The sequence below is a fragment of the Pithys albifrons genome, chromosome 2 (assembly GCF_047495875.1).
Source record: "Pithys albifrons albifrons isolate INPA30051 chromosome 2, PitAlb_v1, whole genome shotgun sequence".
Lineage (NCBI taxonomy): Eukaryota > Metazoa > Chordata > Aves > Passeriformes > Thamnophilidae > Pithys > Pithys albifrons.
In genome coordinates this window covers 112452262-112480004 of record NC_092459.1, presented here as the reverse complement: position 1 = coordinate 112480004, position 27743 = coordinate 112452262, and the positions used below count along the sequence as shown (strand labels likewise).

Here is a 27743-nt window from a genome sequence, read left to right as displayed (position 1 = left end):
GTACATTATAAAATAAAACATTATGAGCTTCTGAAAATGGAAAAAAGAATGGTATTGATTACAGAAGAGTTCTCACTTCCTGTAAACATTTCTATCTCCCTCTCTCTCACAGACATACACACATTTACTTTAAAGGGAAACCAGAAACAAGAGTTTAATTAAACACCACTAGTCTGAATTTCAAATCAGGGAATAAACAGATGGCCACGCTCCATAGTGCCAGGCCACTTCAATTAACTGGGACTGGGAGCAGGGGAATGTCATGGAAGCTGGAAGAGTTGCATATATATGTGGGGGGGTGTGATAGTTATAAATAGTATAACATTAAAGTATTTACCACTATATAAAACTGGTACCAGCAAAAAGGGAGGAGGCTTCTATTTAAGGCCATCATTAAACACAGAGATCTCCTCTAAGTGCGTCAGGATCCTTGTCAGTATTTGCACAGACTTCAAATCCAGTTGACTTTGTAAAGAACACCTTTATATAAAGGTGTCCTTCTCGGCTCTAATATTGCACTTACACTTTCTAATTAGTATGGTCCCAAATATTCAAATATATTTACTTACATAAGTAAGGGTTTATTCAACTAAAACCAGTATTACACAAAAATCAATTCCTTGAGTAGAATCATCTCTGACACTTGTGCATTCAGTAACTTTTCCTTGAGTAAGTGCTAAAAAGGACATTCTGTGACTGACTCTGTTGGACAGCTGGCTGAGAGGCATCAAACAAACAAAACATTTCTGTGTGTCCCAAAGAGAAGAGAAACTACCCTAATTCTTACATTACTTCCACAATTTCTGAACAAATATTTTCTGATACACTTATGCTAGTAACTTGGTTTCCTTTCAAAAGGAAAGGGAAAAGGCAAAAAGAGAGAAGAATGAGTTACTTAAGAGTTTCTTATAATAGGAATTAAATATTTTGGAGGACAAAATGTTGTTTGCAGCATTTCTGTATCCAAAGGACCATCAAATTATCTTGGTCCCTCACAGAAGGCTGTGATAAATCAGAATTCCTCTGCCAGTCACAGAGGAATTCTGCATTTATCACAATATTGGGCTTCTTCACAGTCCTGCATCCTAAATACATAACAAATAGAGCCCATCCTGGATTTAAAGACAGTACTGACACATATGTGTGTGTATGTATATATATATATATGTGTGTGTGTGTGTGTGTATATATATATTTATAAACAAATAAATGATACAAATGTAGAATATAGTCTGGAAATAATGTTGGTGTTTAACTCCACCACCCATAGAAATATTTTATTTGGAATTTGCAAACTAAGTCCATTGCAGAAAGACAGCAATTTTGTTAAATATTTATAAAAGTAGTAAATACCTGAAGTACTCACAGCAGTGGAGTAAGGGGTATGAGCTCCTGTATTTTCAGCCCAGCAGCCACAACCATAAAGAGCTGCCTAAGGAAAGAAGTGCATCATTTGTAAATTTTAAGTATACAAGATTTTGGTTTGTTTCCTTTCTTTAAAAAAAAAAAAAACAAGAAATCTCAGATCAGTAAGAAGAAAAAAAAAGAAACCCATGAAAAATCCAAGTATTAATATGAAAGATAAAAGTATCATTGTATTGCAATTCCAATCCACTTGGCTACATCCTCTTGTGTTGTTCTTCAGATCTGAGTGTCTGTCATAGAGCTGTGTATTCCAACCTAACTTACCAGAAAATGAGGGTACAGATATTCCTGTTAATATAAAATCTCTTTTACTCTGCTATTCAAAAAAACCCCCAAAACTCTTAAATAAACTGCTTTTAGGACAGTGGCAAAAGTCAACCAAAAATGCAGCTGTACAAGAACAACAACATCATTTCTGATGCACCTCAAAATTCCCTCACCCAATAACAATAAGGTGACACACCAGAAATAGAAATATTACAAATATTAATAACATTAATAAGAAATATAAATCATTCATAAACATAATAATAAATTAAAATAGCATTTCACCAATACCTGATGTGTTCTCTAATACCTTTATCATTTCCACCAGTTCACAAGATCCTTTAAAAATGGATTAGGACAACTTTCCTAAATATTGAGGGAAATCTGATTTTAAAATACTTTAGGCATTTAAGAGACTATTTGTGGTATTAAAGAGGTATTTAAACCCAAGAAATTAAATTATTAATATCTCTGGTAAAAGGTAACTAATTAGAGAACCACCTCTTAGCTATCAATGTTTTATTACACCAATGCAGGACACTCAGATCAAAACATGCATATCAATGAAGCAAAAATGCCTTCAGTGGAGAGAACAACAGTTTGCTGGCATTGAATGGTCATTCCCAGCTCCAAATCTGTGCCATAATCACCTGGCCAACTCTTCCAGGATGCTTCAGTGCTAAACCTCCACTGGAAACAGCAGCAGCCACATTTCCTTCCTGGTCAACAACAACGGCCCCAACTGTATCCAACGTTCCTGAGTCGTTCTCCTGCAGGACACACAGACAGAAACAATTAGTGAAAACAGTATATTAAAGGCAGATTATACTTGTTCGGAGTGTGCAAACTACACAAAACCAAGTGACAGGCCTAGCAACAAAATGGAGTTATCATCATGCATGTTGTACCCACTGTGCTGCCATAAATCCTCCCAAAATGCTCTCTTGCCTCAGACAGGACTCAAAGAAAACTTCTCTGGAAACAAGGAGGTAATAAACATCTCAGAATTGATCCAGTGCTTAAATCACTTGCCTTTACTCACAAAAGTGCCAAAAATACTCTTTTCTTAGTGGTGGCCACTTATCCACTAAGTAGTGATTCAACGATGCCATATTCAAAGGCCTTTCCCAAAAGCTGCAAGGTGGAAGCTTCAGAAGCTCTGATCTTTAAAGATGTATGATTAAAAAAATCAAACAAACAAAACAACATCAAGAAAAACCAAAACAAAACCAAGAAGCAGCTTACCATGTAAAGAGAAAATTCTGATAGTCTGAACAAGACAAACAGAAGCCGTGAGAAGAAATCTCCACTAGGACAGACTCTTTCACCCAGATTTTTTCTGGACTAAGATTCGGAGGGAGGAAGATTAAAAAAAAAATACAGCAACTACTCAGCTCCAAATTATCAAGTTCCCATCATTAATTAAAACTTCCTTGGGCATACAGTGTTACTTTTCAAGCAGGATTTTAGTCCTCCTACACTGATGATACTCTGGCCACACTTAAGAGATAACACTTGAGTTAATACTGTGCCAGTATTAAAAGGAAAAATCCGCAATGCAGCTCCACAGCATCTCCAAGTACCTGGGATTCCTGAGCAGGAGGTACCATTCTTGGCTTTCATCCAGAGTAACAGGAAGTTTTTTCTCTGCACCTACACCTGTGTCTTCCTTAGCAAGTTCTACACTCAGAAGCTGGCACTGACCATATTTAATATTAAATTAAAATTAAAGCAGATGGATGTCCTAATAGCAAAGCAGAGAAACTGCTTAAAGAAAGAGGGAGGAAAAGTTACAGCCCTCAAGGTCTCAACTGGCACTGGGAAGAAGAGTAAGTTGAAAAGCAGAGGAATTAAAAAACCAGGGTCAGGAAGGGTAGGAGAAGGAGAGGCAAAAGGAATTCTGAGGACTGGAACAAAGAAGATAAGAAATGAGACAGTTCCCATCCAGTTGTAAAGATGAAAGAAAGTTAAGGAACTCTTCTTTAACATCTCATGTAGAAGTGTATTCCACAACTCCCAGGACTTGCAGACACAGCCTAACTGAGGCAATATTAACCAGTTTGAACAAAACTCATCAGTGGGTTGAAAAGGGCTTAACCAGCAGAGCAGGCTGCTCTTTGGAGGGGCAGATTCCCAGCCCTGCAGGTTTTCAAGGTCAGGCTGGACAAAGCTCTTCCCAACATGAATTCTTCTATGATTTTTATATAGAAAAGAACTACTAACATTCTAAAGGTTTTGTTGTCCATTCCCTGCCCCCTTTTATCAAAGCAAATTATGCCCACAGCAAGAAATCTGATTAATAGACAACTACAGATATGAAAACCAAGACTGTCAAAGCCAGGAAACACCAGAATTAAGGCCACCTGTGCAATCTTAATTCCCATTCAATCAAACATTTAGGGCTCCTATAATGAACAGAAATACATCTTAGAAGGATGATCAGTGAGTTTTTCATATCATCTGACAGCCTAGAAAAAATGTTTGCAGCATCTGTAAAACTATCTGCTCAATCTGCCATCCACCTCCTGCCTCAGCTCCACATGCAGCAAATATTTGCCTTCAGTACTTCTAATTTCTTTTTTTAAAGGTATTTTAATCAAAGACCCACAAGCATTTGCAAGTATATGGTAGATGGAAACTTTCTTCACCATTATTTAATTTCAAACAGGATCTATTTCCCATCAGTATATGCTACCAATGCAGTGGTAGTTTGCTTGCTTTGGCTTATTTTATTTTTAATGGGGCAACTTAGGAGGCTGGAAAGCTTTTTTGAAGGGCAGCATTACTAAGGGAAGGTTGTGTTGGCCCACAGAATCTGCATCACTGAAGCGAAGGAATTCCATATTCTCCTTCTCAGTAACAGTCTGGTTGTTTTCCCTTTTTCTGTGATCAGAGAAAGATGCACTGATATACAGGTGATGTTATATTTATCCTTGCTCAGCAAACTGAAAAAGTGTGATGAGCAGTTCCAGCCCATATCCAGGGGGGAAAATACATTGTGAGATCTATTCTAGATTATTCTGTTTGCTCCCATTTCAACATTACTGACTTCACACACTTACAAGTGACACCATGAATCAATTCTAGAGTTTGGAACTAAAAATCTTCTACATGAGTGAACAACTGACTACCCTGTGACTTCTGAACCAGTAAATGAAGAGCTCCAATTTAACACAGGAAATTTCTGTCTATCTCCACGCAAAAAGGCATCGTGTGCCTGAGGAGTTCCAGGAAGAACATACGTGGTGAGGAGACTTTCAGTGTCACACATTTCATCTCTTCAAACCACATGAATGTTGAAATACAGGATCCTGTCAAGCCACCATCAGGATAACCAAAATAAGTATGTTAAACAATTCACAAAGTCTAAAATAAGCCCAAATGTTGTATGGGTCCAACAGGGACTCAACAATACCCAGCTTGCTTGTCCTTATCTTTTTATATATTTGATTTATTAATTTAGCACCTTAGATTTAAAATTTGACTTCCTAGGGAAATTTGATTATTACTTGATGATATCTGCTAACAAATTCCATACCTGACTTCAGCTAATAATTTATACTACCAGGTCCACTGCAAAAGCAGTTTGGAGGTTTTAACAATGTAATATTGCAACTTAAAAATAATCTATTACATAATTAATATTTGGCATGGGAACAACCAGAGGTCAATGTACAAAGTAGGACCTCACATCACTTAATTGGTTTGCACCTTGTGACAGGAGAGGAGGTTAATTGCATGAAACCAGGGTCCAAATACTCAAGCTTAGTTAAGAACATGCACACTCTGCACAAATGCAGTTCTACCAAGTGTTTTAAAAATCTCATCCTTCCCTTCTTCTGCACATAAACCCCCTGAACAGTCAACATTATACAACTCCTAAAGAAGGAATTAACAGCTTAGCAGAGCTCTACCCAGTGCCACTGGAAGATTCTATTCTACACACAGGCCTTTTTCTCTCTCAGTCTGAGATTCCTTCTCTCAGAACTTCAGAACAATTACCATCAACTCTTATCTGTGAGTATCATGACTGACAAAATACAAAATTAATCAGACTGAAGCAATTAACATCTGTATAATATCACCCAAACATCGGATCTGGATAACCTCAGCCTTCCCAGTTTAACAGGAGTTTGATGTGTAAAGAGAACATTTTGTCTGACTTCCATATGCAAGATGAGGGAATTATCTCATACCACATTTCCACAGATGAGTTGGGTTGGTTTGGTTTGGTTTTATTTTAACTAGAATGAATGAAAAGTATTTAGGTTTCTTTTTCCCATATTAAACGGATTTTGGAGTATACTTTTGAAGTCTATGAACTATTATTATCAAAGGCCATTTCAGCACAAATGGGGGATGGAAAATTTATTTCTTTTTTAAGGAATAGGAAACACATAAAATTTGAATTCCTGTTCAAACTGCAACACTAAATAAGACAGAGTAGGATTGCCATAGTTGACTGCTACACTTACTGTTACCTGCACAGAGAGACACACATTTTCTAAATATGTTCAGTCTTAATTACAGTAGCTGAAGAAGAGGAAACTGTTGATTCCACATGTACAATAAAAAAAATTTTAAAACCCAGTTTTAATAAAACTCAAGCTATATAATGTTATTTATGGAGTTAAATAACTAGTCTATAAAACACTAACTTATGAACACTATTCTATACAACAAAATTTATGTGTACTTGAAGTTCTTAGTGCCACTTATTGAAACAAAGGGGAGGACAACTCCTCTTGCAAGCAACTTCAGCACAGCTACAAAAGAAGTTTGTGACAGCAAAGACAAATTAAAATTAGGGCTTTTAGCCAAATTCTACTAAGTTATTTTCAATGACAATTTCCTCTGGCAAAAGACAGGCTGAGAGTAAGAAGACAAATATTTACTTCTGGTATTTACTGGTGCTTGGGGGCAAGAACCTGAGAATAGCATCTGGCTGGAGGATCACATCAGTCACTCCCCCTGAGAGTATGTTTACTTAATTCACACACAACAATTATTTCTGAACTGTGTAAATCAGTAAGACTCTACAACTTAAAAAAGTCTAAATATTTGCACCTTCAAAATTTGGTGAAGATATTAATAGATCTTCTCCCTGAGTACAATGTGTGACCCCATACAAATCCCATGTTGGGTCAACAGTGAAACCCACAGCAAACACAAAATTGCATTTACTCAGGAAAAACAGAAGTCCTTTAGTAAGTTACACTGCCAAGTTTTTCCATACAAACTTTGACAAATTTAAACAGCCTCTCATTTCAACTTTATTGAAAACTAATTTTTCAAAGTGCATTCTTCTTTTGAGGCAGTGACATTTATCATCTAAAACCTTCAAATAATTTCAGTCTTTTTGCTCTGCAATACCATCTCTTCACACCAGCCTTTTAGTTATGATCCCCACTCAGCTTCACCTTCAGCATCCTTTCTACCTGCTCTTCTTCCAGTTTGCAGTGCTGGCAATAGAGGCACATCAGCTCAGCTGAAGCTGAGCCACACCAGGTAATAAAACAGCTCTGAAGTTCTGCTGGCAAGGACAGCCTGAAAGGGCAGCGCTGGCGAGGACAGCCTGAAAAGGCAGTGTTGGAAAGAATAGTCTTTGCAGCCCCACAAAGGCACAGCAAATAAAAAAGTTACATGATTATCTATGAACTAAAGGCTAGCTTTGACTTTTAATTATCCATGTATTTAAATGGTTCTAAACCAATTACTTTAAAACCATTTGGGTGAACTCACCTTTGCCACTGTGAGTTTTGGGATATGCCTAATCCTTTCCCACTAGCTTGGAGAGAATTACTCTACTTTTTTTTTTTTTAATTTGCTTTTCTGAAGGGGAAAATAGGCTGTGCCCACCAAGCTGACAAACCCAGTGTGGTGTGTTACTGGATTACTCACCAGTGAGTGGAGCTCTATTTGATCACCTCCTTGACCTACCACCCCTGGGGATCTCCCCCACGTGCTGCACAGGACTCTGGAGTCCTTGAAATTTCAAACTGTAGGTGGGTAAGCTCATGCACTGGCATTTGTTTCAAGCACTGACTTGCCCCTTATTCCATGAACATCAGCACTGCACAGAGAGCCCTTCTCCCTCAGCTACACTCCAACATTTATTTTCACAGGGAGGTGTGTGAAGTCCTGCAAACAGGAAATGTTCCAAAACAAAGGTCTGATTTTCCCCATCCCTCACAATCCTGACTTTCTTTACAGGTCTTATCTCCTTGAAAATAGAAAAATTAGCACCATACTAGGGGAAACTTCTTGACTAAAAACACAGAAGAAAATTGCCTAATTAATTTACCACTTGCACAGACTAATTCCATCACTTGCACAGACTAAAGAGAATAAAGTTTTTTCCCAGTTCTCTGGGATTTATGTGTTATTTATATCAATATATGCAACTACACAGTGGTCAGACAGCTTATCAAAGCAAAGAGAAGTGGCCAATCTGAAAAGCCCACAGGCCCCAATTAAAGCACAGGCATTTAATTCAATGAGCTACACTTTGATACTCAACTGTAAATACAAACATTGTGAATGACAGTCTCAGAGGTAACAAAGGCTCTACATCCCAGCCAGAAGGGGAACAGAGGGAATCCTGGCAGTTTTGGGGCACAGGTAATGTGGGCCAGGTCAATGCCAGGTGTATGCACAGATGCACATCGTTACCTACCTGATATTTCAAATTTCATCAATTCCAGCTCAGGAAACATCAAAAAGTGGGAAACACTGACAGAGGTCCCAAGCTAAAGAAAATGTTTCTGCAAATAATTATCTGCTTGTGTTTACACTTGTCATATTTCCAGTTCAAAATGAGCAAAATATTTTTGTTAGCTAAACAAGACACGAAGTGATGGTTTGGTTTACAGAGAGCAAGGCAGGAAGTTTCAATTGCACTGAGTTATCACTGTATCATCCAAACACTGGGATGGTCAAGGACAAGTGGATTCTGAGGCTACATTAATCTTACCACATATGACATGAGATTTATTAGCAATCAACTACAAGCTTAGGATGACACAACAGAATCTGAAACAGGAGCTAACCTTTTCATTTGATTGTCTTCTTTTCTTTAGTTGAATGAGATCTGTTTCCACCTTTTCGGCCAACTCCAGCTTCCTCTTGTTCCTCTTAAAAGCTGCTAAACTAAACCCTATAAAAATAGTTCAAAAGCATGTAACTAAGTAACATTTAGTTAATTTAAGCAAATATTGATAAGTTGACATTTTGAAGGACACATCCCCCACTTCTTCACTGATGTAAAAAGCATCAATAAAAAGCCAACAACTAAGTATTTAATTTTCAGGACAAGATGTTTACATCTTTTCCCAAATGAAGAAGTTCTACTATTATTCAGAAACAGTGATAAGTGAGACATCTTGTAGGAACACATTGGTGAACACATGGAAGTTATGTTGGTCTAAGTATCTGTTTGGCAAAGAAGCAGCACTGCACAGAAAGGAACAGAGTAAGTGGCTTGTGTTAAAATTATTGTTTTTGACTGCTGACAAGTAAATAGATACCATGTGAGCTCACTCTGATATCCATAAACTTAGGCTACTATTCTATTACCTTAATTGCATATGTGTATGTTTACCCATATATTTAAAGCCACACAATAGTCCAGCAATAGTTTTATGTTCCACAATCCAGCACAGTCTAAAGACCACCTAGGTCTTGAAAAGGCAAACATGTATTTTCCACATCTAAGTCCCACATTCAGAAAGGAAGTGTTCTCTAAAGTGGAGTAAAAAATAACATTGTTATGCTTAAGAGACCAAAATGACATGTTCCCATTTTAGAAGTTTCAGTTCATGAAAAAATTGCAGATATTGACATGTTTAGTTTAAATTAGTTTTGACTCAATATTATCCACAGTTTTAACATCCTCTGTAAAATGTAAAGAGGTGGGGGGAAAATGTCTTTTGTCACTTGTTTAATCACACCAAATCAAGCTATGGGGAGAGCAGAGTAATTTGAATTTGTGACTTACACAAGTGAAGGTTTCTATTTAATCTATAAACTCCAAAAAAATGGCACTTTAAATGAAATTCTGAATATAGCTACATCACTATTATTCAGAAGACTGGAACAGCTGCATGAGCAGTCTAGGAATAAAGTCAATATTGCACAGCCAACAGAACACAAAGCTTTCATTTACAATTCTCTAAGAGACAGTGAGAAACTTTGAAACTTCCCCATGCAGGTGCCAAGTTCACCCAGTGAACTCTCCTTTAAACCTGTTTTTAAGTATATAAAACTGGACCTTAAACTACCCACAGTTATTCAAGTATATAACGTAAAAGTAATGAGAAAGCTGGCATTTCTCCCCAAAAACCTAATGAATACCAGTTTCTTAAAACTGCAAACATATTAATCTGCCATCACCAAGAAAGGAACTTGTTCTAATCTAAACAGAGCTGATTAATGCAGCTACTTTGGACAACACATTTCTGTGTTTGAAATGAGGTCCAAGAGGTAAAATCCGAACACTTGATAAGGGAGAGGAGGCAAAGAATCATTTTAGTCAGGTACTAACTGGGGTGGGGAGAAATAAAACAACAAACCTCACCCAGGTCAAGAACCTTTTAAACAGAAGAGCCCCAAAATAACCAAGCCAGGCCATTGTGTTTAACAGAACTTTTAAACAGGAGAACTTCTAAGCTGATGTGAGTTCACCAAGCACAGCAAATGCCTGTGGGCAGAGCCACACGGTGAGCAGGAATGGTGTGTGGCCCTGGTACTCCTCAAAAGCAGGGACTGCACAGAGCTAAACACACCTGAGCCTTCACTTGCTGCTGCCAAGTCCCAAACAAGGTGTCCCTGGAGAGGCAAAACAAACAGGAGGGTGCAGGAGCCCATACAAGCAAACCTGAACAGGAGCAGCTTTCCCTGCACTCCTGAATCCAGTATTAGCAGTGTCTTGGAACCTCCTGCAGTATTTGCATGTTCACCCGTTCAAAACACAGAGCACACAAGGGGTAGTTCCAAGCTGCCCTCCCAGCAGGGCTCCTGTTTGGGCTCTCAGCTCCTCCATGCCAACTGCACCTCAGCAGCACATTTATCCTGGTTCACTCACCTCAGTCCTAGCTGAGCAATTCATTTTCAGAGTTCTGTTTTTCACATTCTGATTGTTTTGTCAAAACAAGAAAAAAACCTGAAGATTTCCTTTGAAGGATCTAACTGAGAACAGTAACTTCTTATCTGTATTGTTGATTCGAAGTGGTATCAGTAAGTTGGGAAATACAGGGCAGAAAACATGTATTTATTAACAAAGTAGATCTATTTTGGACCATGTCAGACAGACAGATGAAAAAGGTTTTCTAGTAACATACAATGACATAGGCTGGAAGGGATAAGAAGAGGTTGTGTAGTCCAGTCTCCTAAAAAACCCCAATCCAAGTTAAAAGGGCTGCTTAAGAACCTGTCAAGTTTGAATATCTTCAATGATGGGGATTTCATGACTACTTTGGGCCTCTGCTCCAGTATTTGATCAACCTCAGGTTTAAACAAATAATATATTAATTCATACTCCAGTTTTATTCAGTTGATCATGAAACATCATCCCTTTCCACTCTGTGAGGGAAAAGCAGTCTAATCAGACACCCCTGCAAGGGAATTCTTGTGCCCACACCACATTCAGCTCCAGAACGGTCACTGGGTTAACTTTCTTCTGAAAGGTGAGGATTTTGTTTTAACAAGGACTGATAATAACAGACTTTCAATATTAAAGGAAAATAATTATCATTAATTATTAACTCCTCTTAGCAGGATAAACCAGCTAATACCTCCAAAGTGCCCAAAGAACTGTGAAATAAAGGATCAGTTTATAAATCACAACTGAGCAATTTTTTCCTCTCACAAAATTTTATACCCAATCTCAATCAAAAATAAAGTATCTTGCATCTTAAATTTGAATTTTTTCTCTCCAGAATCAGGGAATAAATACCAAAACAAGTGAAAGGCTGCCTGCCCTCAGCTTATTCCTGTCTTGTGATGTTCTATCTATGTAAAACCACTACAAAGGCCATTAAAATGAGCAGTACTCTGGTTGCTTTGTCTTGCTCTACTTGTGACAAAAGAAACTGAAAAACCCAAGCAAGCTTCAAACAAACAAATCAAAGATGAAATTAGTTTTCTGAAAACATCCTTTAAGTTTGGTTCTTGACAAAGAACATTATTATTGGGTTTTAAGTTCACTAAAACTAAAATGCAATCCAGGATTCAAATGTGCTTGGTTAACAATGCACACACAACATGGAAAAATAACACACTGAAAATTTATTTTGAAAATAGACAAGCACTACACAGAGAAGAAAAATTCCTATGCACAGTTTGAGTGCGTAACTTACATTAAATGTAAAACAAAACCTCCACTTTGTGGTGCAAGGATGCTAAGAAATGTCATTTGTCCTTAATGACAGTATAAAACCCACTCTCACCTTCTCCAACAAGACATGTTCCAAGCTTGAGAACAGGAAAGGGACACAACACAGTGAGGAAGACAGGGATGCTATCCTAAAACAAATGCAATGCAGCTACACCAGCCTGAAGTCACTTGGGCCAAGGAGAAGGGAATTAAGACAAGCAGATCTTACTGACTGGGGAGGAAACCAGAGAGGTAAGGGAGCAGATGGGATTTTAGTTTGAGAAATTTTTGGATCACAGCCCAGAGGTACAGTTGTTGGAATCTATGGAAAGGTATTTAGCAAAGCACGCTTTGATTTTGCTCTAGAATTTAAAAGTTAAGTTGTAAATCAAATAAGTGCTGTCAGATAAAAACCCCTGGCAATTACTACCCTTTCCAGGAAGAGTTGGATACTCCAACTCATGCTTAGAAGAGTTGAGACTTGGGAGCCACAGAACACACCCAGCTGTCCTGCTCTGTTCCCTCATTTCTGCACCTACTGGCATAAAGAAAACTACTTCAGAGCTGCTGGGAGAGGAAAGGAAAAAAAAGGAAAGAAAACCCCACAGGTTTACAAAATGACTGCCTGTTCATGTGTAAGTGTCATGCTCAGGCCTCATCCAGACAAGAGAAGCACATCAGAACTAAAATGTTATTAACAACTCAGAACCTCAGTCTCATATTTATGGCATTTATCACATGTCCCTACAAGGCAGCAGGGGGGGCCTCTCTAAGAATGAATTAATAAATAAATGAATGAATAATCAGCAAGGACCTGACAACACCTTCCCAGTCCTCCACATTCTCTCCTGTGGAGAAGGATCAGTGACTGAGACCGGAACAGGAGGAAGCAGCTCCTGCTCACACCACTGGCCTGCAGGAGAGGTTGGTATTGGTGACATGGTGTCAGAATGTGCACTTGAGAATACTATGTATTATCCATAGATGCAGAAGAAAATTGTGCTCATAGCTAAGACTGGTACAGATGTCCCCTTTATCAAAAAGTTCTGGTGTTCCTGGGTACCCTGAAATGATCACAAGGCCTTCATTACATAATTAATTAGCAGAATATTAATCTCCTGAACTATCACAGGTAGACAACAAATGCAGCTTTTTCACAGGCTTTTTTCATTGTTACCACCACATAGCAGAAGGAGATGAGAAAGGAATTTTTACCAAGCAGGTCAGTGGGAGAAACAGAAAGAGATGATTAGTCTGAGTCAATTCAGAGATGCCATCTGTGTGCCACTTGCTTGCCATAAAACTTGCACATCATTTACTCATCTCTGGTGCTGATGCTGTTGGCATCTGATCATTCCCTCAAACCCCTTTTACCCTTACACTACATGCAAGTAAAAATTTAATCAAAAGTCTTGATAGTTCTATTGGACAATGATGCAGTGACTAAGTAAATGAAAGACAACTGACATGACAGAGCTTTCCAGAACTTGTTCTTAGTCACCTTTCATAGCCCATTAGAAATGATCCAGAGAAGAGAGGTAAGAGAAAACTTATTGAAGAGAAAATGAGACTTGTCCTATTCTTGGAGTCCTTGAACTATTGAACTGTACATAGAAAACAAAATGCAAGACTAAGGCACCTTTTTTACTAATAATGGTTCAACTGATACACATCTACTAATTAATTCTAGCCCTGTGTGTTTAAATAGGCCTGATGCTGACAGAGAGTTTATTATACTATACAGAGAGTTTATTATACTATACTATTATACAATACTATTTTATCACTCACATTTCCTCAAAGTTCATGCACATGTTTCCTTAAAATCCCCATGCTTTTATTCACCACACCTATTCCCCTACATTTTTTCAGTCTAGCTTAAAAATCCAAAAAATATTTCAGTGAGACAATTAAGTTTTCAAATAGATGTAGCAAATGCAAATTTCTAGCAGCATTAAACTGTAGATCAAGTTCAGGACAGCACTCAAACCTTCTTGGTTACAGTGGTAGAACAGCAAGCTGGGAACACAAACACCAAATCCAATGTTTCTATTACAGGCATTACAAATTATTATGCAACCTGTAAGCTGTTCAGCAGTCCTTGTTTAAAAGCAAACTGTAAATTGAAAATACTAAGGAAAGCCCCAGAATATTTTTGAATCTTTGAGGTACAGACCAATCATATAGCACCCCCTGGCAGACAGTTCTTGGAGTCAGCTGAAAGAGCCAGAGAGCAAAGCTCTCTGCATTTTATCCTTCTATTCCATATCAAAAGAGAATACAACTACTGAAGAAAAGAAAATGAAAAAGGAATATACTAGCAAATTAGTTAACCCACAGGCATTCAAAGGATCCTGTGAATAATTCTGTTGAGCAGTTGCAAAAATAAATGGCACAAATATAAACAGACAGATGAAAATAAATTTCAGTTTAACAAAGCTATTTTAAACGACAAATTAACACCACTTAGGCTTGTGTTGGAACTAACAGACTAGTAGTGCTACTGCCCATGTTGCCACACTTTGATTGAGCCAGCAACATGAACAGCACAAAAAGGCACTTAGCAGCAAAAGTATATTGAAAAAATAATCTCTCAGAGCACTACTCTGCTTCAGAACAAGAATTCAGGGTAAACTGTTGCTGGACACACCATTTTTTCCTATTTCCTGGAAGAAATCTCTTTTTTATTCATCAAGCAGCCTTTTCTGCACCCTGAAATTTTCATTCAAAGTATCCTCTGGGTACTTTAGCCCAGCTTTTTTTCCTGGGTAACTTATAGGATTCTCTGGCTGTTCAGATTGGCAAGTGAAACTACAACATTATCTACAAATCCAGGGAGGATTTACATCGTGTATCCAGATTAACCAAGCTTCCTAATCAAATCCCCTAAACCCCTGAGTTTCTCCTCAGATCATTTTTGCTCTCCCCCTAAAGACAAAGGAACAAAATATGCTCTGAACCACTGACTCTTAGCACAGTTCCAGCAATATGGGACATGTTTTAATTAATGCAGTAATAATGAAGTGAGGAGAGAACTGGGAGTGGGGTGAGTCTTGGGGGGTTTTGGAGGAGAGCTTGGCAAACCTGGTGGGCAGGAAGATACACAGTGTCACCAGATGTGTACCAGTCTGCATGACACTCATCTAGAAAGGGCTCCAAACTGTAACATAAAATTTTCTTGCATGCACACAATTGGTTCACAATGAAAACACAGAGTAAAAAATGGCCTGTTCCAAGTGGAATTCCAAACCAGTCAAGAGAGGCGCTGACTCTGGTCAACAACAAGATGGGATTTTACTGAGGACTCTGAGTTATTTGAGCTACTAAGAGGACATACAGAAGGATTCTGAGTAGAGACCTGACAATAATGCAGCAGCTTTTGCTCAGGAAGTCTCAAAGTAATTAAAATGAGGTAATTTTTCAAACAACTCATAGTTGCAAGGGGTTTTGGAGGTGCTGGAAACTACTCTGGGTTCAAGAGGAAACAATGATTTCTCGGCAGAAAATGCCAGTGTTTACTTCCATGTATGCCGAAATCCCTCATGAGCCACGACTGGGTTAACATGAAGGATAAGGGAAGGGGAGGACATATTTGTTCTATTCTTACATTCTTCCTTAAGCACCATTTGTGGCTCCTCTTGCATTCCAGTTATCGAGTTTCATGGATGCACTGCAGCTATTTTTCTTCTTATATGACATAATTCACTGAAGTGCTTATGGTCATTTCCACAGCTCCAAGTTTGCTGCATGAGCACTCACCTTCCTTCTATTTCCCTCTGAAGGCTTCACACTGGAAGCAACTGAAAGGTGCTGTCTCACACCACACTGTATTTCTCAACCCAATTAACTGGCATCTACTATAGGCTGAGTGGATAAATTCAGATAAAAGTGTTTTGGTTATTACTAGTGCAGGCACAGATACTGGCAGCTGAAGATGTACCTCAAATAAAGGCTGCATATTTAAAATATATTTAATATTTATAAGAGACTGCATTATGTAGCAATTCAGCATTTCTAAATTGTAATTCCACTCTTAACACTCAGATTACACTGTCAAAGCAGTCCCTCTAGCACAGGGTGACAGAGCACTGGGATAAGCCAGCATAGGCTCCTTACTGGCAAGCATTAAGCTCTAGTATAGGCAGGAATTAATAAATCCAGCTTCCTTGCAGGCTGTGGGCAATACAGGCAGCTCACATTCCAGGGGCTGGGTTTTTTTTAAACCACCCACTCCATACACTGGAAAGCCACCAGCTTTCTACAGACAGCAGAAATCCCATTTCCTCACAAACTTGGCAAACTGAAGAAGGCAAAGCAGGTGAGCCTTGACATGACCTTGATGTAGTTGGACGAGTAACATGGTTTAAAACATGCTTCCAGTTTGGTGCTGAGTTACTTGGATAGTTCTGAGGGAATTGTGGAGCATGATGGCAAATCTGGTTGGTGCTGATCACAGGGAGAGCCCCATCCATGCAGAGCACCCACCCATCCCCAGCCTCACTGCATGTGGAACTGCATCTTCCCACCTCCAGGAAAAGTGAGACAGAACAATACAACTTCAAGAATATATTTTGCATGTGTAGCACAGAGAAGCCAAACCATGCACTTGGTTCTCCCTGTTAATACTTACTGTAAGTACATGTCTAAGTCTGGATTAGGGATTTTTGGAGGGTTGGGACTGGTTTCTTTGTAAGACAGTCAGTGCATATATTCTTCTGATGTCTGGCAATTAGTTCAACTCTTCATTTTACTGAGCTGTCCATCAGTCAAGGAATTTCAAGTTAATTTACCTCCAATTCCCCATGCTAACTCCACCATCACAGTTTTAGAAAGCAGAATCAAAAGCCCTCCCTTTCCTTAAAGTTTGTTACATTATTTAACACAACAGCTTGCTTAAAATGAGATCTCTTTGTGGTTGCTTGGAAACAGCATTCTCTTTAATTGTTCCTTGAGCATATCTAACTTTCCTTTCCATGGTAACATTGGATAAATCTATTTTGGCTTTCTTACATGTTACCTGTGAGGTAATTTCCAATTTCTTTTCAGCTCTGACAATCCAGTGTTGTCACACGTGGTGTTAACGGTTATTTTCTAGTCCCACTGACCAGAGGTCAATGTGGTACAAGACTAGCTTTGCTATGGACTGCAATGACAATCAGCATAACATTTTCTGGAACTGATTTTTCAGGCTTTTCTTTGCTCTCTCTTGCTGTTCTGTTGTTTTTTCAAAGAAAAAAGAAATCTGATACACTACCATTAATGATTATACTGCAGAATTCACTTGTCAGTCCTGGATGTTTCAACTGTTCTAATGCAAATTGTTTTGCTAACTAGAAATGTACTGAGGAGATAAAAAAAATCAGTGGTGTTTTGAAGCAGGATTATTCTTCTAATGTTTCTGCTGTCTAGGTTAGGCAAATCAAACCAGCAGTGGTCACCCTAATTCTTAAACTGTAACATGTAGTTTTGCTCTGACCAGGGTACATTTTAAGTAGTAAAGGCATCATCTGGCAATCAGTGTCACAATCTCATCATCTCCGCCACAACAGAAACACTCTGCTACTACAGACAGTGGAGACTCGTGCATGGAAACAGAATCAGTCAGGATATTTCCTTTCTGAAGTATCTCCTATATATAACTAGCAACTACTTTCTAAAAAGCAAAAAAAAAAACAACACAAAAATCCCACACAAAAAATGCCACAGCTTTAAGTGTTTTTACTATTTCTAGAGCCACAGAAATGAAGACGTTCTGCTTAACAGAGCCCAACAGTTGTTTTGGGCAGCAGGTGGATGGGACAAAAGTTCAGGCATGTGGAGCTAGAAATGAAAACTTTCTGTTGAAAATTAAATGTGCCATGAATATGCATGAAAATTGGCATGATCAAGGAGAGCAGTGCCACTCTTTCAGGGGTTACACTTAAGCATTGAGTTGAACTGTCATTTCTAGATACATTTAGAAATATACTCAATAAAGGGCTTAATGGGAGCCCTGGGCTTCAACCTCTGATTTAGGGACTACTCAAATATTTTAAGCAGTAATATTGTCTACTGTAAAATAAAGAAACATTCTGTAATCTTCTGTGTCCTCCTTCTTTGGGTAATGGCCTCTGATTTCTTTCCTGCATATCCTCAACAGGCATCTACAACAAACTACAGAATAATAATAACAGCACTTTCCAAAAGGGAGTGGGGCTGAAGAAGGGAAGGGCAGCCATGTCCTCCTTTCCATGGGTCAGTGCACTAATTTTTAACCTAGTTTATAGATATACATAATCACTTCTATTATTTTAAGATAAAAAGCTTTCCTAAGAGACTACTATAAGGATACAGTATAATCCAAATCTGTTTTCTGGATTGGCTTATTCTACCATATTAGGTAAAGTGAGGCCTATTAAAAAAAAATAACAAAAGGCAAATGAATTTGACAGCCTGTTTAGACCAGAGCAGTTCTGGATAAAGACTCAGAGATGGGTGTAACTATAGAATCTGAGAGTCAAGATGAATCACAACGGGAGACTTGCAGGACTCAGCTGTTAAAGAGCCCACTTTTTGGGAAAAAAAATAAGTCCACCACTGGATTCACTTGAATTAGATGTTGCTAAAGTGCAGCTGAAGTAATAGTTTATATTTTTTTCTATTTAGATACTTAAATTAGTAGACTTAAACCACCCTTACATACAGTAACACCATAAGCTAGTTGAATGTTAGGAACAGTGAAGTGCTGTGCACCTCAAAGATGAGGCACCATTAAAATTACTCTGCCCTGTTCTTCCTACTGACACCACCAGTTTACTCACTTGTAGCCATGATACCTGGAGGACATGCTGGTATCCCGTGATCAACTGCCCATCTGTAAGCTCCTTCACCAACTAAAAAGCTAGGAGACACAGAAGAGGGAGTTTAAACAAAACCATATAACAAAATCCCCCTTTTCTTGCAATTATTTTCTCTATTTGGTTTGGTCATTTTTCTGTATTTGACAGAACTGACAGCTGTAATTACACTTGGCAATCTCATGTAGTTTCATTAACACTCTGCAGCTCTGACATTATTATTGGATAAAAACAAGTGCTACTAAATTTGAAATTCACTACCAAATAGCACCAGCTTTCAACTGCAGCTAAAACAGGACAAAGCCTGTCTAAGAGTCTTGCTCCCTGTAACAACTTGGCAAGATCCCAAAGACCAGCATGGGATGAATGAGGTGAGAATGGTGAGCTACTTCCAGGCAAAGTCAGCCAGTGCCACAGGGATATCAAGAAGTATTTCAGGAAGCATGACAAAAGCTAAAAGTACACCTTATTTAGAAGGATTAAGGTCTGTTTCATGGGGTTTTATTAAGCAAATGAGAGTAGTCTACTGAATTTCTAATACCTTTGTAACAAACCCCATACCATCTGAGAAGTCCTTTTCTAGTCAGTACTGAGCACACACTGCCCTGACAATGAAGGAGAGCAACAAATACACAGGGACATGGAACTTTCAGGGAGAGGAAAAAAAAGCAAGCCTCGATTTATCTGTGCTGTTTCCCCTTAAAGAAATTCCCCTTCCTGCCTGAGAAGGGCAATGTAGTAGCTGGAAACCAGACACTTCCAGAAAGCTGCTGCACAACACAATAACAAGGACAACTATTTCCAATCTTATTTCAGAAGTGGGCTATGGAGTTAAAAATCACAAGTAAATACTAGGGATTTATAGCAATTAGATAAAGTTTAACAGAAATGTCAGACTTATAAACATGAAGCTAAAGAAGCTTATTCTAGCTACAAAATAGTCCCTGGGGCCACACAGTTCTCTAATTTCTGAGAATATTTTTCATATAGCAAATTTGTTGGCATTAATGCTGCTGGAAGTTTTCTTGACCGTGCTCTATCTCAAACCTGCAGCTTCCAGTAAGTGATGTTTTGTGGTGGTACTTTCTATCTTCTCTATGATTTAACCACTACAAGAGGTGTATCCAGTCTTTTCTTCCAAAACTATCAAAAAAGGCTTATCCAGATGAGAATTTGAGTTGTTAAATGCACACTTCTTACCACTGTTAGTGCAGCTCCAGATAAGAATTATTCACGTTGCAAGATACTGTAAAATAAGTTATTGGGTACCTTGGGAGAACTGAAGTACCTCCTGTTAGGTGAGTGAGTGCTCAAGAAACAACCTGGCACTTTCATTAACATAAGAGAGAAAGGCAAACTGTAGCCAAATCTAATTAATTAGTACTCTCCACTGACTAAAAGAAGGTGGTTTTGGACTTTAGAATAAAAATTTTCTATCAACAATACATTCTTGGGAAGTAAATAATCCAGCTCAGTAAAACAATTTGCACAGAGGTGAAGGTTAGGTGGAGAAATAATCAAGCTCAAACATTAGGAGTTTTATACCTGGTAACTTGGATAGCACAGGTCACTCTGAAACACAGTGTTTTACAAGCAGTCTCAATTGCCTTTTTAATACTTAAAACACAGAGAAAGTCACAGTATTTATGACAGTGCAAAAAAAGTACCCAAGAATGTCTTATTAAGTGATTTTACTTTGCTCACTTCAGCCCTTATTTTCTAGATTCCTTCTTTAAGATAGGCACAAAGTATTTCCAGTTTTGATCCCAAAGAAGAGTTAATTAGTTGAAGCAGAAAACTATTTGAGACTCTGTAACACCACAGAGATCATCCAGCTTTTTTTAAACTACTCAGTTCAGATGTCATGAAAGGACAGTGCAATCATAGAAAAGTTAAAATAAACTGTTTACAAGACAAATAACATCAGGATCTCAGTGCTTTGTTGTCTGTACATAAAAACAAACGTACAGACAAGCTTAATTTATTGGGGGAGAGGGAAAAGAGGGAATAAAGCCAGTGCACCATAGAAAGCAGTCAAAGCCACCCCAAACTTCCAAAGGCTTCAGGCTAATTCAAAATATAATTTTCCAAAGGGGGAAAAACCCAAAAACAAACAAAGGATGAGCAAGTTTGTTCTCTGCTACTCTGAAAGTTAGTTCTGCACAAACAAGATACAAAGATCTTCCTTGAAAATGTATCAGAGCACTCTGTAGTTGTTACAGGTTCAGAACACACAGAGGATGGAAACATCCTCCCAGCAAGGAGCCAGTGCTTGGGTTGCCTTCCAGTTTCAGGCACACTGGACCACATTAATAGAAAATGCAAGTAAAGGTCTCTAAAATGGCCTTTTTAAGAGAATCTTCTCCAAGAACTTGGCTGTCCTGGTGCTGATTACTCCAAACAGCACCATTTAACATGGACTGTGGGAGACAGGCCAGGCCAAGCTGAGCTGAAGGGGCAGAAGGAGGTGGTTTGGTTCATTAAACACACTTGGTTCATTGGTCAAGGAATCCTGGATGTAACAAACTCACTTTGTAACATTTTATTATAAAATTAATAGTCACTCTGGAATTACTGATACAAAGAAGAAATTGTTCTGAAGAAATACAGAAGAGAGGGAAAAGCTGGTGCAGGGCTTTAGTCACTCCAGGCACCTTCTTGCCTATGCACTGCCCTGCAAGTTACACAATTTATGTATTCTGTACAACTGAAACAATCACAAATCTCTGTATATTTAAAGGGGAAAAAACCAAACTAAGAAGACATTCCTTCCCATATGGATTACTACTGGGATATGGACATGGACATCACATCAGTACCACTGAGGAGTTCCAAGAAAGGAGACATTTAGGTGTGTTTGTGCAAACGTTACAAGTCTACAGTTAATAGCAAACAGGTGCAAACAAGGCTTTTTCCTTAGAAAGGTCAAGGTTGCAGTGTAAGAAATAGAAAATCTTCAAGCCTACTACTACAGAACATTCTGTGACCAAAGACCATTTGCAAACTTTCATCCAGTTTGTAACTGTTCAGTTAAAACAGTGCTCTCTTTGGTGAAGTTATACAACACACAGGAATATCTTAGATGAGAATATGCAATATTTATGTGTATTTTCTGTTGCTGCATGAGAGAAAATCCTGGCAATGTCGAGCTGAATAAAATACGACAGAAAGATATAAGGACCTTAGAGGTTCCAAGAAATGCAAGCAGGGATTCTCTAAATTCTTTTAATTCTAATTTGGATAGTATAATTCTGTGTTTTAAGCAACAGAACAAGAGATTGATCCAGAAGGACACATTCTACGGAGGAGTTCCCAGCAAACTGGGTACATCAGTTCAGACACTTGATCACTCCTTGCCACCTCTGAATAACTTCATTCATACTTATTAGACTTTCTTCTACTGAAAATTAGAAATACATCACTTTGAATTGGTTTTGAACTGCCACTCTAAAAACAGGCCCTGAACAGGTATGAGCAAGGCAAGCAAACTGACTTCATGTGTTCAAACCTCCATAATGCCACTTTCATAAACCTCACAGCTCTTGACCTTTTCTTGTGTGGTCATGGTTCAAGTATCCTGGCCAGAAAACATGAAGCCAGCTTAGATCATGATATAGGAACAGTCTCTTCCATGGGTTTCTTTGGCAAACAGTACCTGGAAGGCTCCCCAGGACACTTTGCCGATGACAAACAAGATTTTATGAGAATTGCACATCTTCACAAATAAAAAGCAGGCACTAAACCCCTGACACTTGCCAGGAATGCCAAAATAGGGCTGCTCTCTTGTCATTTGACCAGGTGTGTTCCCAGCTCATGCAGGAATATATTTCAGTCCCAAAACAAGCCCTGCCAGAAGGCAAGGCATGGAACCATCCATGGGCATCCCCTTCAATGAACACGAGCTCTGCCATCTGAATTTGGGATACTCTGTGCACAAAGCAAGTCCAAAACACAACCCATCATACCCCACTAGTACAGATTGTTTCCAGGGTAAAAAATTTCCTCTACTAAAATATGCATTCAGAATCCTGAATGGGAAAAAGGAAATGAAAATATTTATTAGGCAACCCAGGGGCAAAACAGACTGTTGGCTCCAAAGACAGCTCATGTCTCACCTCCAGAGCTTGAGCTCCTCTGTCTTTAAGAGTATTTGATAGCCAAGACCTTGCACAATCTTTGACGGATTTAGTTTTGTTCTTGGAGGGAAAGAGGGTATAGCATTCTTTCCATTGTTATTTTTAATATTATAGCAGCATAAATGAGGTCACAAAGTCACAGTAAGCATGTTAAAATGCTCAAGTGCTCTTCCTCATAATAATCTAGAACACTGTGATGATACAGGCAAAACAATCCCAAGTGTTTGCTCTTGTAGTGAGCTCATCAATACTAATTCTGGACCACCAAAAAAATCACCACCTTTGACACTCTTAACTCACTTTCCTCTGACAACTAAAGAAATGAGCTACTAACAGCAAATGAAATTAGTTCCTATTCCTTAGTAAACCTTTTTGCAGTTACTCTTTTCTTTCTCCATTAAAGAAAAGAGGTTTAAATGTCAAATCTTTCTGTTGATGGCTTGGTTTCAGGGTGGGGTTTTCTGATCCATGAACTTCCCTTGCAGCATGAGAGAACACTGAGATTGTGCCTTTCCTCCCTGTTTAAACTGGAATTCCACACCCTCCAGCTATGGACTACTTGGCTAATTTTAGAGAATAACACAGTGAGGAAAGGAAAATCTGTGAATCTAAACATACATATCTTGAACTACATCAGTGCTGGTTTAATACTTCTGTCACAGATATGATGACAGACAAGAGCAGTCAATCATTCTGAATGAATTATTCAAGTTCTCTACCTGTCAATTTAAACTGCTAATGAAAATAAGGGGTGTTTTAGAGGAATCAGTTGGGATGTTTCTTGGTTTTTTCCCCCAAATGATGCAATAATGTTTAAAGTAAATACACATTTAATAATTACCTCTTCCATCTAAGTATTACCCCCATCTCAGTAAGGGAGTGCTTCTTTCCATTGTTGTAAACACTGTTAAATCGATTTTTAAAATAAGAAGAAGTTACTAAACACTGCACTTTTCCACACTAAAGATATAAAATAAAGCCACAAAGGCAACAAAGGAGGATTCTTTTCTATACTTATTAAAAATTGTTGCCTTTTTTTAAAGGTAGACAGAGGGGCAAAGACAGTAGAATTTCCCTTTAATCTTGATATATTTGAGGATTTTTCAAAATACTACACTAATAAACCTAAGAATTGAGTATGAAAACTGGAAATAATCACACAGACAGAAACTACCACCAAATGATGTTGCCATTATTCCTAATACTTCCTTATGGGTACAACTTCATCAAGTGCACAAGATATTTGAAGATCAGAGAACAAAGCTTATCTCCTTTTAAGGGCTCCCTATCACTGATATGGAAAACAGCACCAGCCTTCCTGGGGTAAGATAAACCCTTCAAATATTGCATGCATGGAGACCAAAGACCAAAGAAAAGTCAAGCAGAACAAAGCAATTACCAAGGTGGAATTCTGCCAGCAGAGAGTTTTCCCTTCTGCCCTTCACACAACAATCTATTTGCAACCGAAACTGGATTCTTGATTCCTGAAAAGTTAGCAAAAAATGGGAACAAAACATTAAAACAGTTTTCCACATAGAACTGCAGTGTTCATTTTGGCAATGGGAGTCAGATTCCTTTAATTTCCAAGGGTTTGTCAAGCCATTAAGAGACACCTTATGTTATGTTTCAATGTAGTAAGTACTTTCTCAGTCTTTCCTTCACATTCTGTCAGCAGTGACAAAGCCTTCTAGTCAACACCTCCCCCACATTTAATGCAAATAAAGAACCATATTGAAATAGTAGGAGTGATCTCCTACCACAGAAATCTCAAGTTAAATCTATTGTGTTCTAAAGGCTAAAGATGTTTTATGAGCATTAATTTCTCAATATGGAAAGAGTTTTCATTTGGACCTATCAGGCCAGAAGAGGGATTACAGGATTCAGGCTTAGCTTTCTCTTACTCCCTCATTTCCTCCTTCCCCATGGTTGGAAGGATACATTTTGAATAAACAGGCCTTGAAACACTTAATTTTACTATTTATTTTAGATTTATATCTACATGAGGAAGCTATTACCACAGTTTAGAACTACTCTAGGATAAAGAACAAAGCTTGAAATCTTGTCAGAAAAGCTATTTCAAAGTTACAGCAAAGACTGTTCATGTACTTACAACAAAACCTCAACAATCCTTTTTGGGACTGTATATCTATATTTGTTTTGTACAGAAAGCTAAAACTATACAAAAAAAAAAGAGAAACACATTAGTTCTCAGATTAAATAAGTCCCATATGCTGAATTAAATTAAATGACTGAATTATATACCAGTAAGTTCTTTGAGGAGACAGAACAAAAACAAATATAAAGCCTAATTTAAATGCTTGTAATACTGAATTTTATTATGAAGTTATCATTCTGCAACTTCATCTGAGCAAGTCAGCCCCACTGTGAATACTGTGTGGTATCACAGTTCTGCATCAAAGGATTGTCAGAGAACTACTAAGACAACTCGTTACACAAAGCAAATTAACACAAACCAGCATTTCAGGGAGCAGAAATGCCTCCCCCTCTCTTAAAGAGGCAGAATTGATAACAGGGCAGAATTTACTCCTTTAAAATAGTAACAAAAAAGAACAAAATTGATCTTTGCACTTAAACCAGTAGTTAGCTTTATAATACAGAGTTAACATACCACTCAGTGCTCCAACTGCTCCAAAATTTAATGACTTTCCATCCATTATACTGGCATCACATTCTATCTCACCCAGAAGGTTTAGGTTCGATCCCAATCCTGCATTTGTAAAAGGAGAATCCTAAAAACAAGAACAAAACACTGTAAGGACACATCCACAGCAATCTGTGATCTGACAACCCTGATCTTGGTGCAGGGCATTTTTAGCAGTTTGATCTTCCACACCGCAAACAAGGGCAATTTGAAATTACTGACATGGATACATTTCACCATCTATAGGGTGTATAACAAACCCAAGGTTCTCAATCAATCAGTTTTCCATGCTAAAATTACACTCCATTTTCAACCACCCCTTTCATCAGAGCATCCCCACGACTTTAAAACCACAAAATTTCCAAGGAGCACAGCTCAGGAGTCTCCCTGCCAGCTCAGGAGAAACCCTTCTTTCTACATCCAAGCACAAAAGGAATACAGGACAAAGAAAGGTAACAGCCAAACAGTACAATTTCAGAGAGATGCTGCATGTTTTCAGCTTTCATGTTTAAACTGCACTGGTGTAAAAACCTGGTGTGACAAAGAAAAAGGGTTGTCTAGACCACACTTGAACGTGTCAGTGAAATGAAAGGGTCACACTTCTACAGTATGTGCAATAAAAGCTGAATCAGGAAACAAATTCCTGGAAGCAGCTCCAATTTCTGTCTTAAGTGTTAAGTGAACTGGTTTGGTTTTGTACACACTGATTTGCAAAGAATTCAAAGAAACAAAAGAGAGATGAGCACACAGAAATGGAAAATAAATCTGATGTCAGTTAAGCTTTCAAATGAGCAAGTAGTGAGTAAATTCAAAATCTGTTTTGCAAGATGTTGATTCTAATTTACAGAGACATTTAAAGAGTTCTTAGTGTTTGAGTCACCAAAATACTACCTTCCTGAAGAATCATGAACACATAATACATGATTAATACATAAGCATGAAACTCCTTTATTTTCTGCTTTTTCCTTCTGAAACAGCACAAGATTTTATCCCATTTTATCCCATCTTATTTTAAGGCACAGCAGTTCTTCCAATTCACTGTGTATATTCATTTTGTTGTTCATTTTGACAGCTGAGCCTCCCAGCAGATGAGCAAATTTGAAAAGATTTCAGGATAATGAAACATTTGGAGTTTAGTGTGCAGGAGTAACTTTCCTTACAAGGGGGACAGAGGGGGAGGATATGTTTAAAAAAGAGATGATGGCCTTAAAAAGGCAGGAAACTCAGAGTAGCCACTGGCTAAAGTGACTTCAGTGCTCCCCAGGCTCTACAAGTACAAAGAAAATCAAGTCAGGAGCAGAGAAGTGGTGGAAAGAATTGCAAGTGAACAGTGAAAGGTACTTGAAGAACACAATAAAAACAGGAATGCTTAGGATGAACAATGCTTGTCCAAGTTCCTGCCTCTGGGTCATCAGAGTGCAAAGACTTGCCAGCCTGGAGACTCCAAAGACATTCACTCAGTGTGTTATACTCAAAAACATCAGTATGGGGAAGAATTCTGTGCTCCACAATTTGTCACTGCCACAAAGCAGAGACAGCTTTACCTGTAGAGATGTCATGGATAAATAAGGGGAATGAGGACCCATGAGAGAAGTCTGGAATTCTTCTGCAGTCAAGACACAAAGCTCTCTAGCACCTGATAAAGGTAATAATCAAAAGAGAGTAGGGAAGAAATACAGGATATGGAAAGGGCCCAGTTCACTTTACATCTAAAATCCAGATGTGCCTTATGCTTTCCATAGTACATGCTCTGGCACAACATCAGGGATGCACCAAGAGAGAATTTACTCAGAGTGTTGCCCGTTCACAGAAACACAAACCGACAGAGTATCAGTTTATGCGGTGCTTTATTTGCTGGGCCCGGGAAACCTGGGGACTATTGTCCTAAGCCAGGGTTCCAACGAGCCATTCTTGAAGACAGCTTTTATACTTTTTCTACAGCGTTGTACGTGCACAAAGACACACGGTCTCGTTCATAAATCAGTTACATAGGTTATATGTATACAATTGATGTCCGTCTCCAAGGGTTAAAAATCTACCACGCT

The 27743-nt window shown here is 38.3% G+C and overlaps 1 protein-coding gene across 3 annotated transcripts in view; it reads right to left on the bottom strand.

Moving 5' to 3' along the window:
- The window catches only part of TASP1 (taspase 1), an 80776-nt gene that overhangs the window by 34295 nt on the left and 18738 nt on the right, over positions 1-27743 (bottom strand). The window contains exons 5-10 of one of the 3 annotated variants that reach the window (XM_071582112.1): positions 25666-25786; positions 24436-24520; positions 18865-18944; positions 8742-8848; positions 2343-2462; positions 1354-1432 (exon numbers count right to left, since the gene is read on the bottom strand). In XM_071582112.1, the coding sequence (XP_071438213.1) occupies positions 1354-1432; positions 2343-2462; positions 8742-8848; positions 18865-18944; positions 24436-24520; positions 25666-25786 (592 nt within the window). The remainder of the gene's footprint in view (positions 1-1353; positions 1433-2342; positions 2463-8741; positions 8849-18864; positions 18945-24435; positions 24521-25665; positions 25787-27743) is intronic. The other 2 variants (XM_071582114.1, XM_071582115.1) reach the window with 2 other exon arrangements.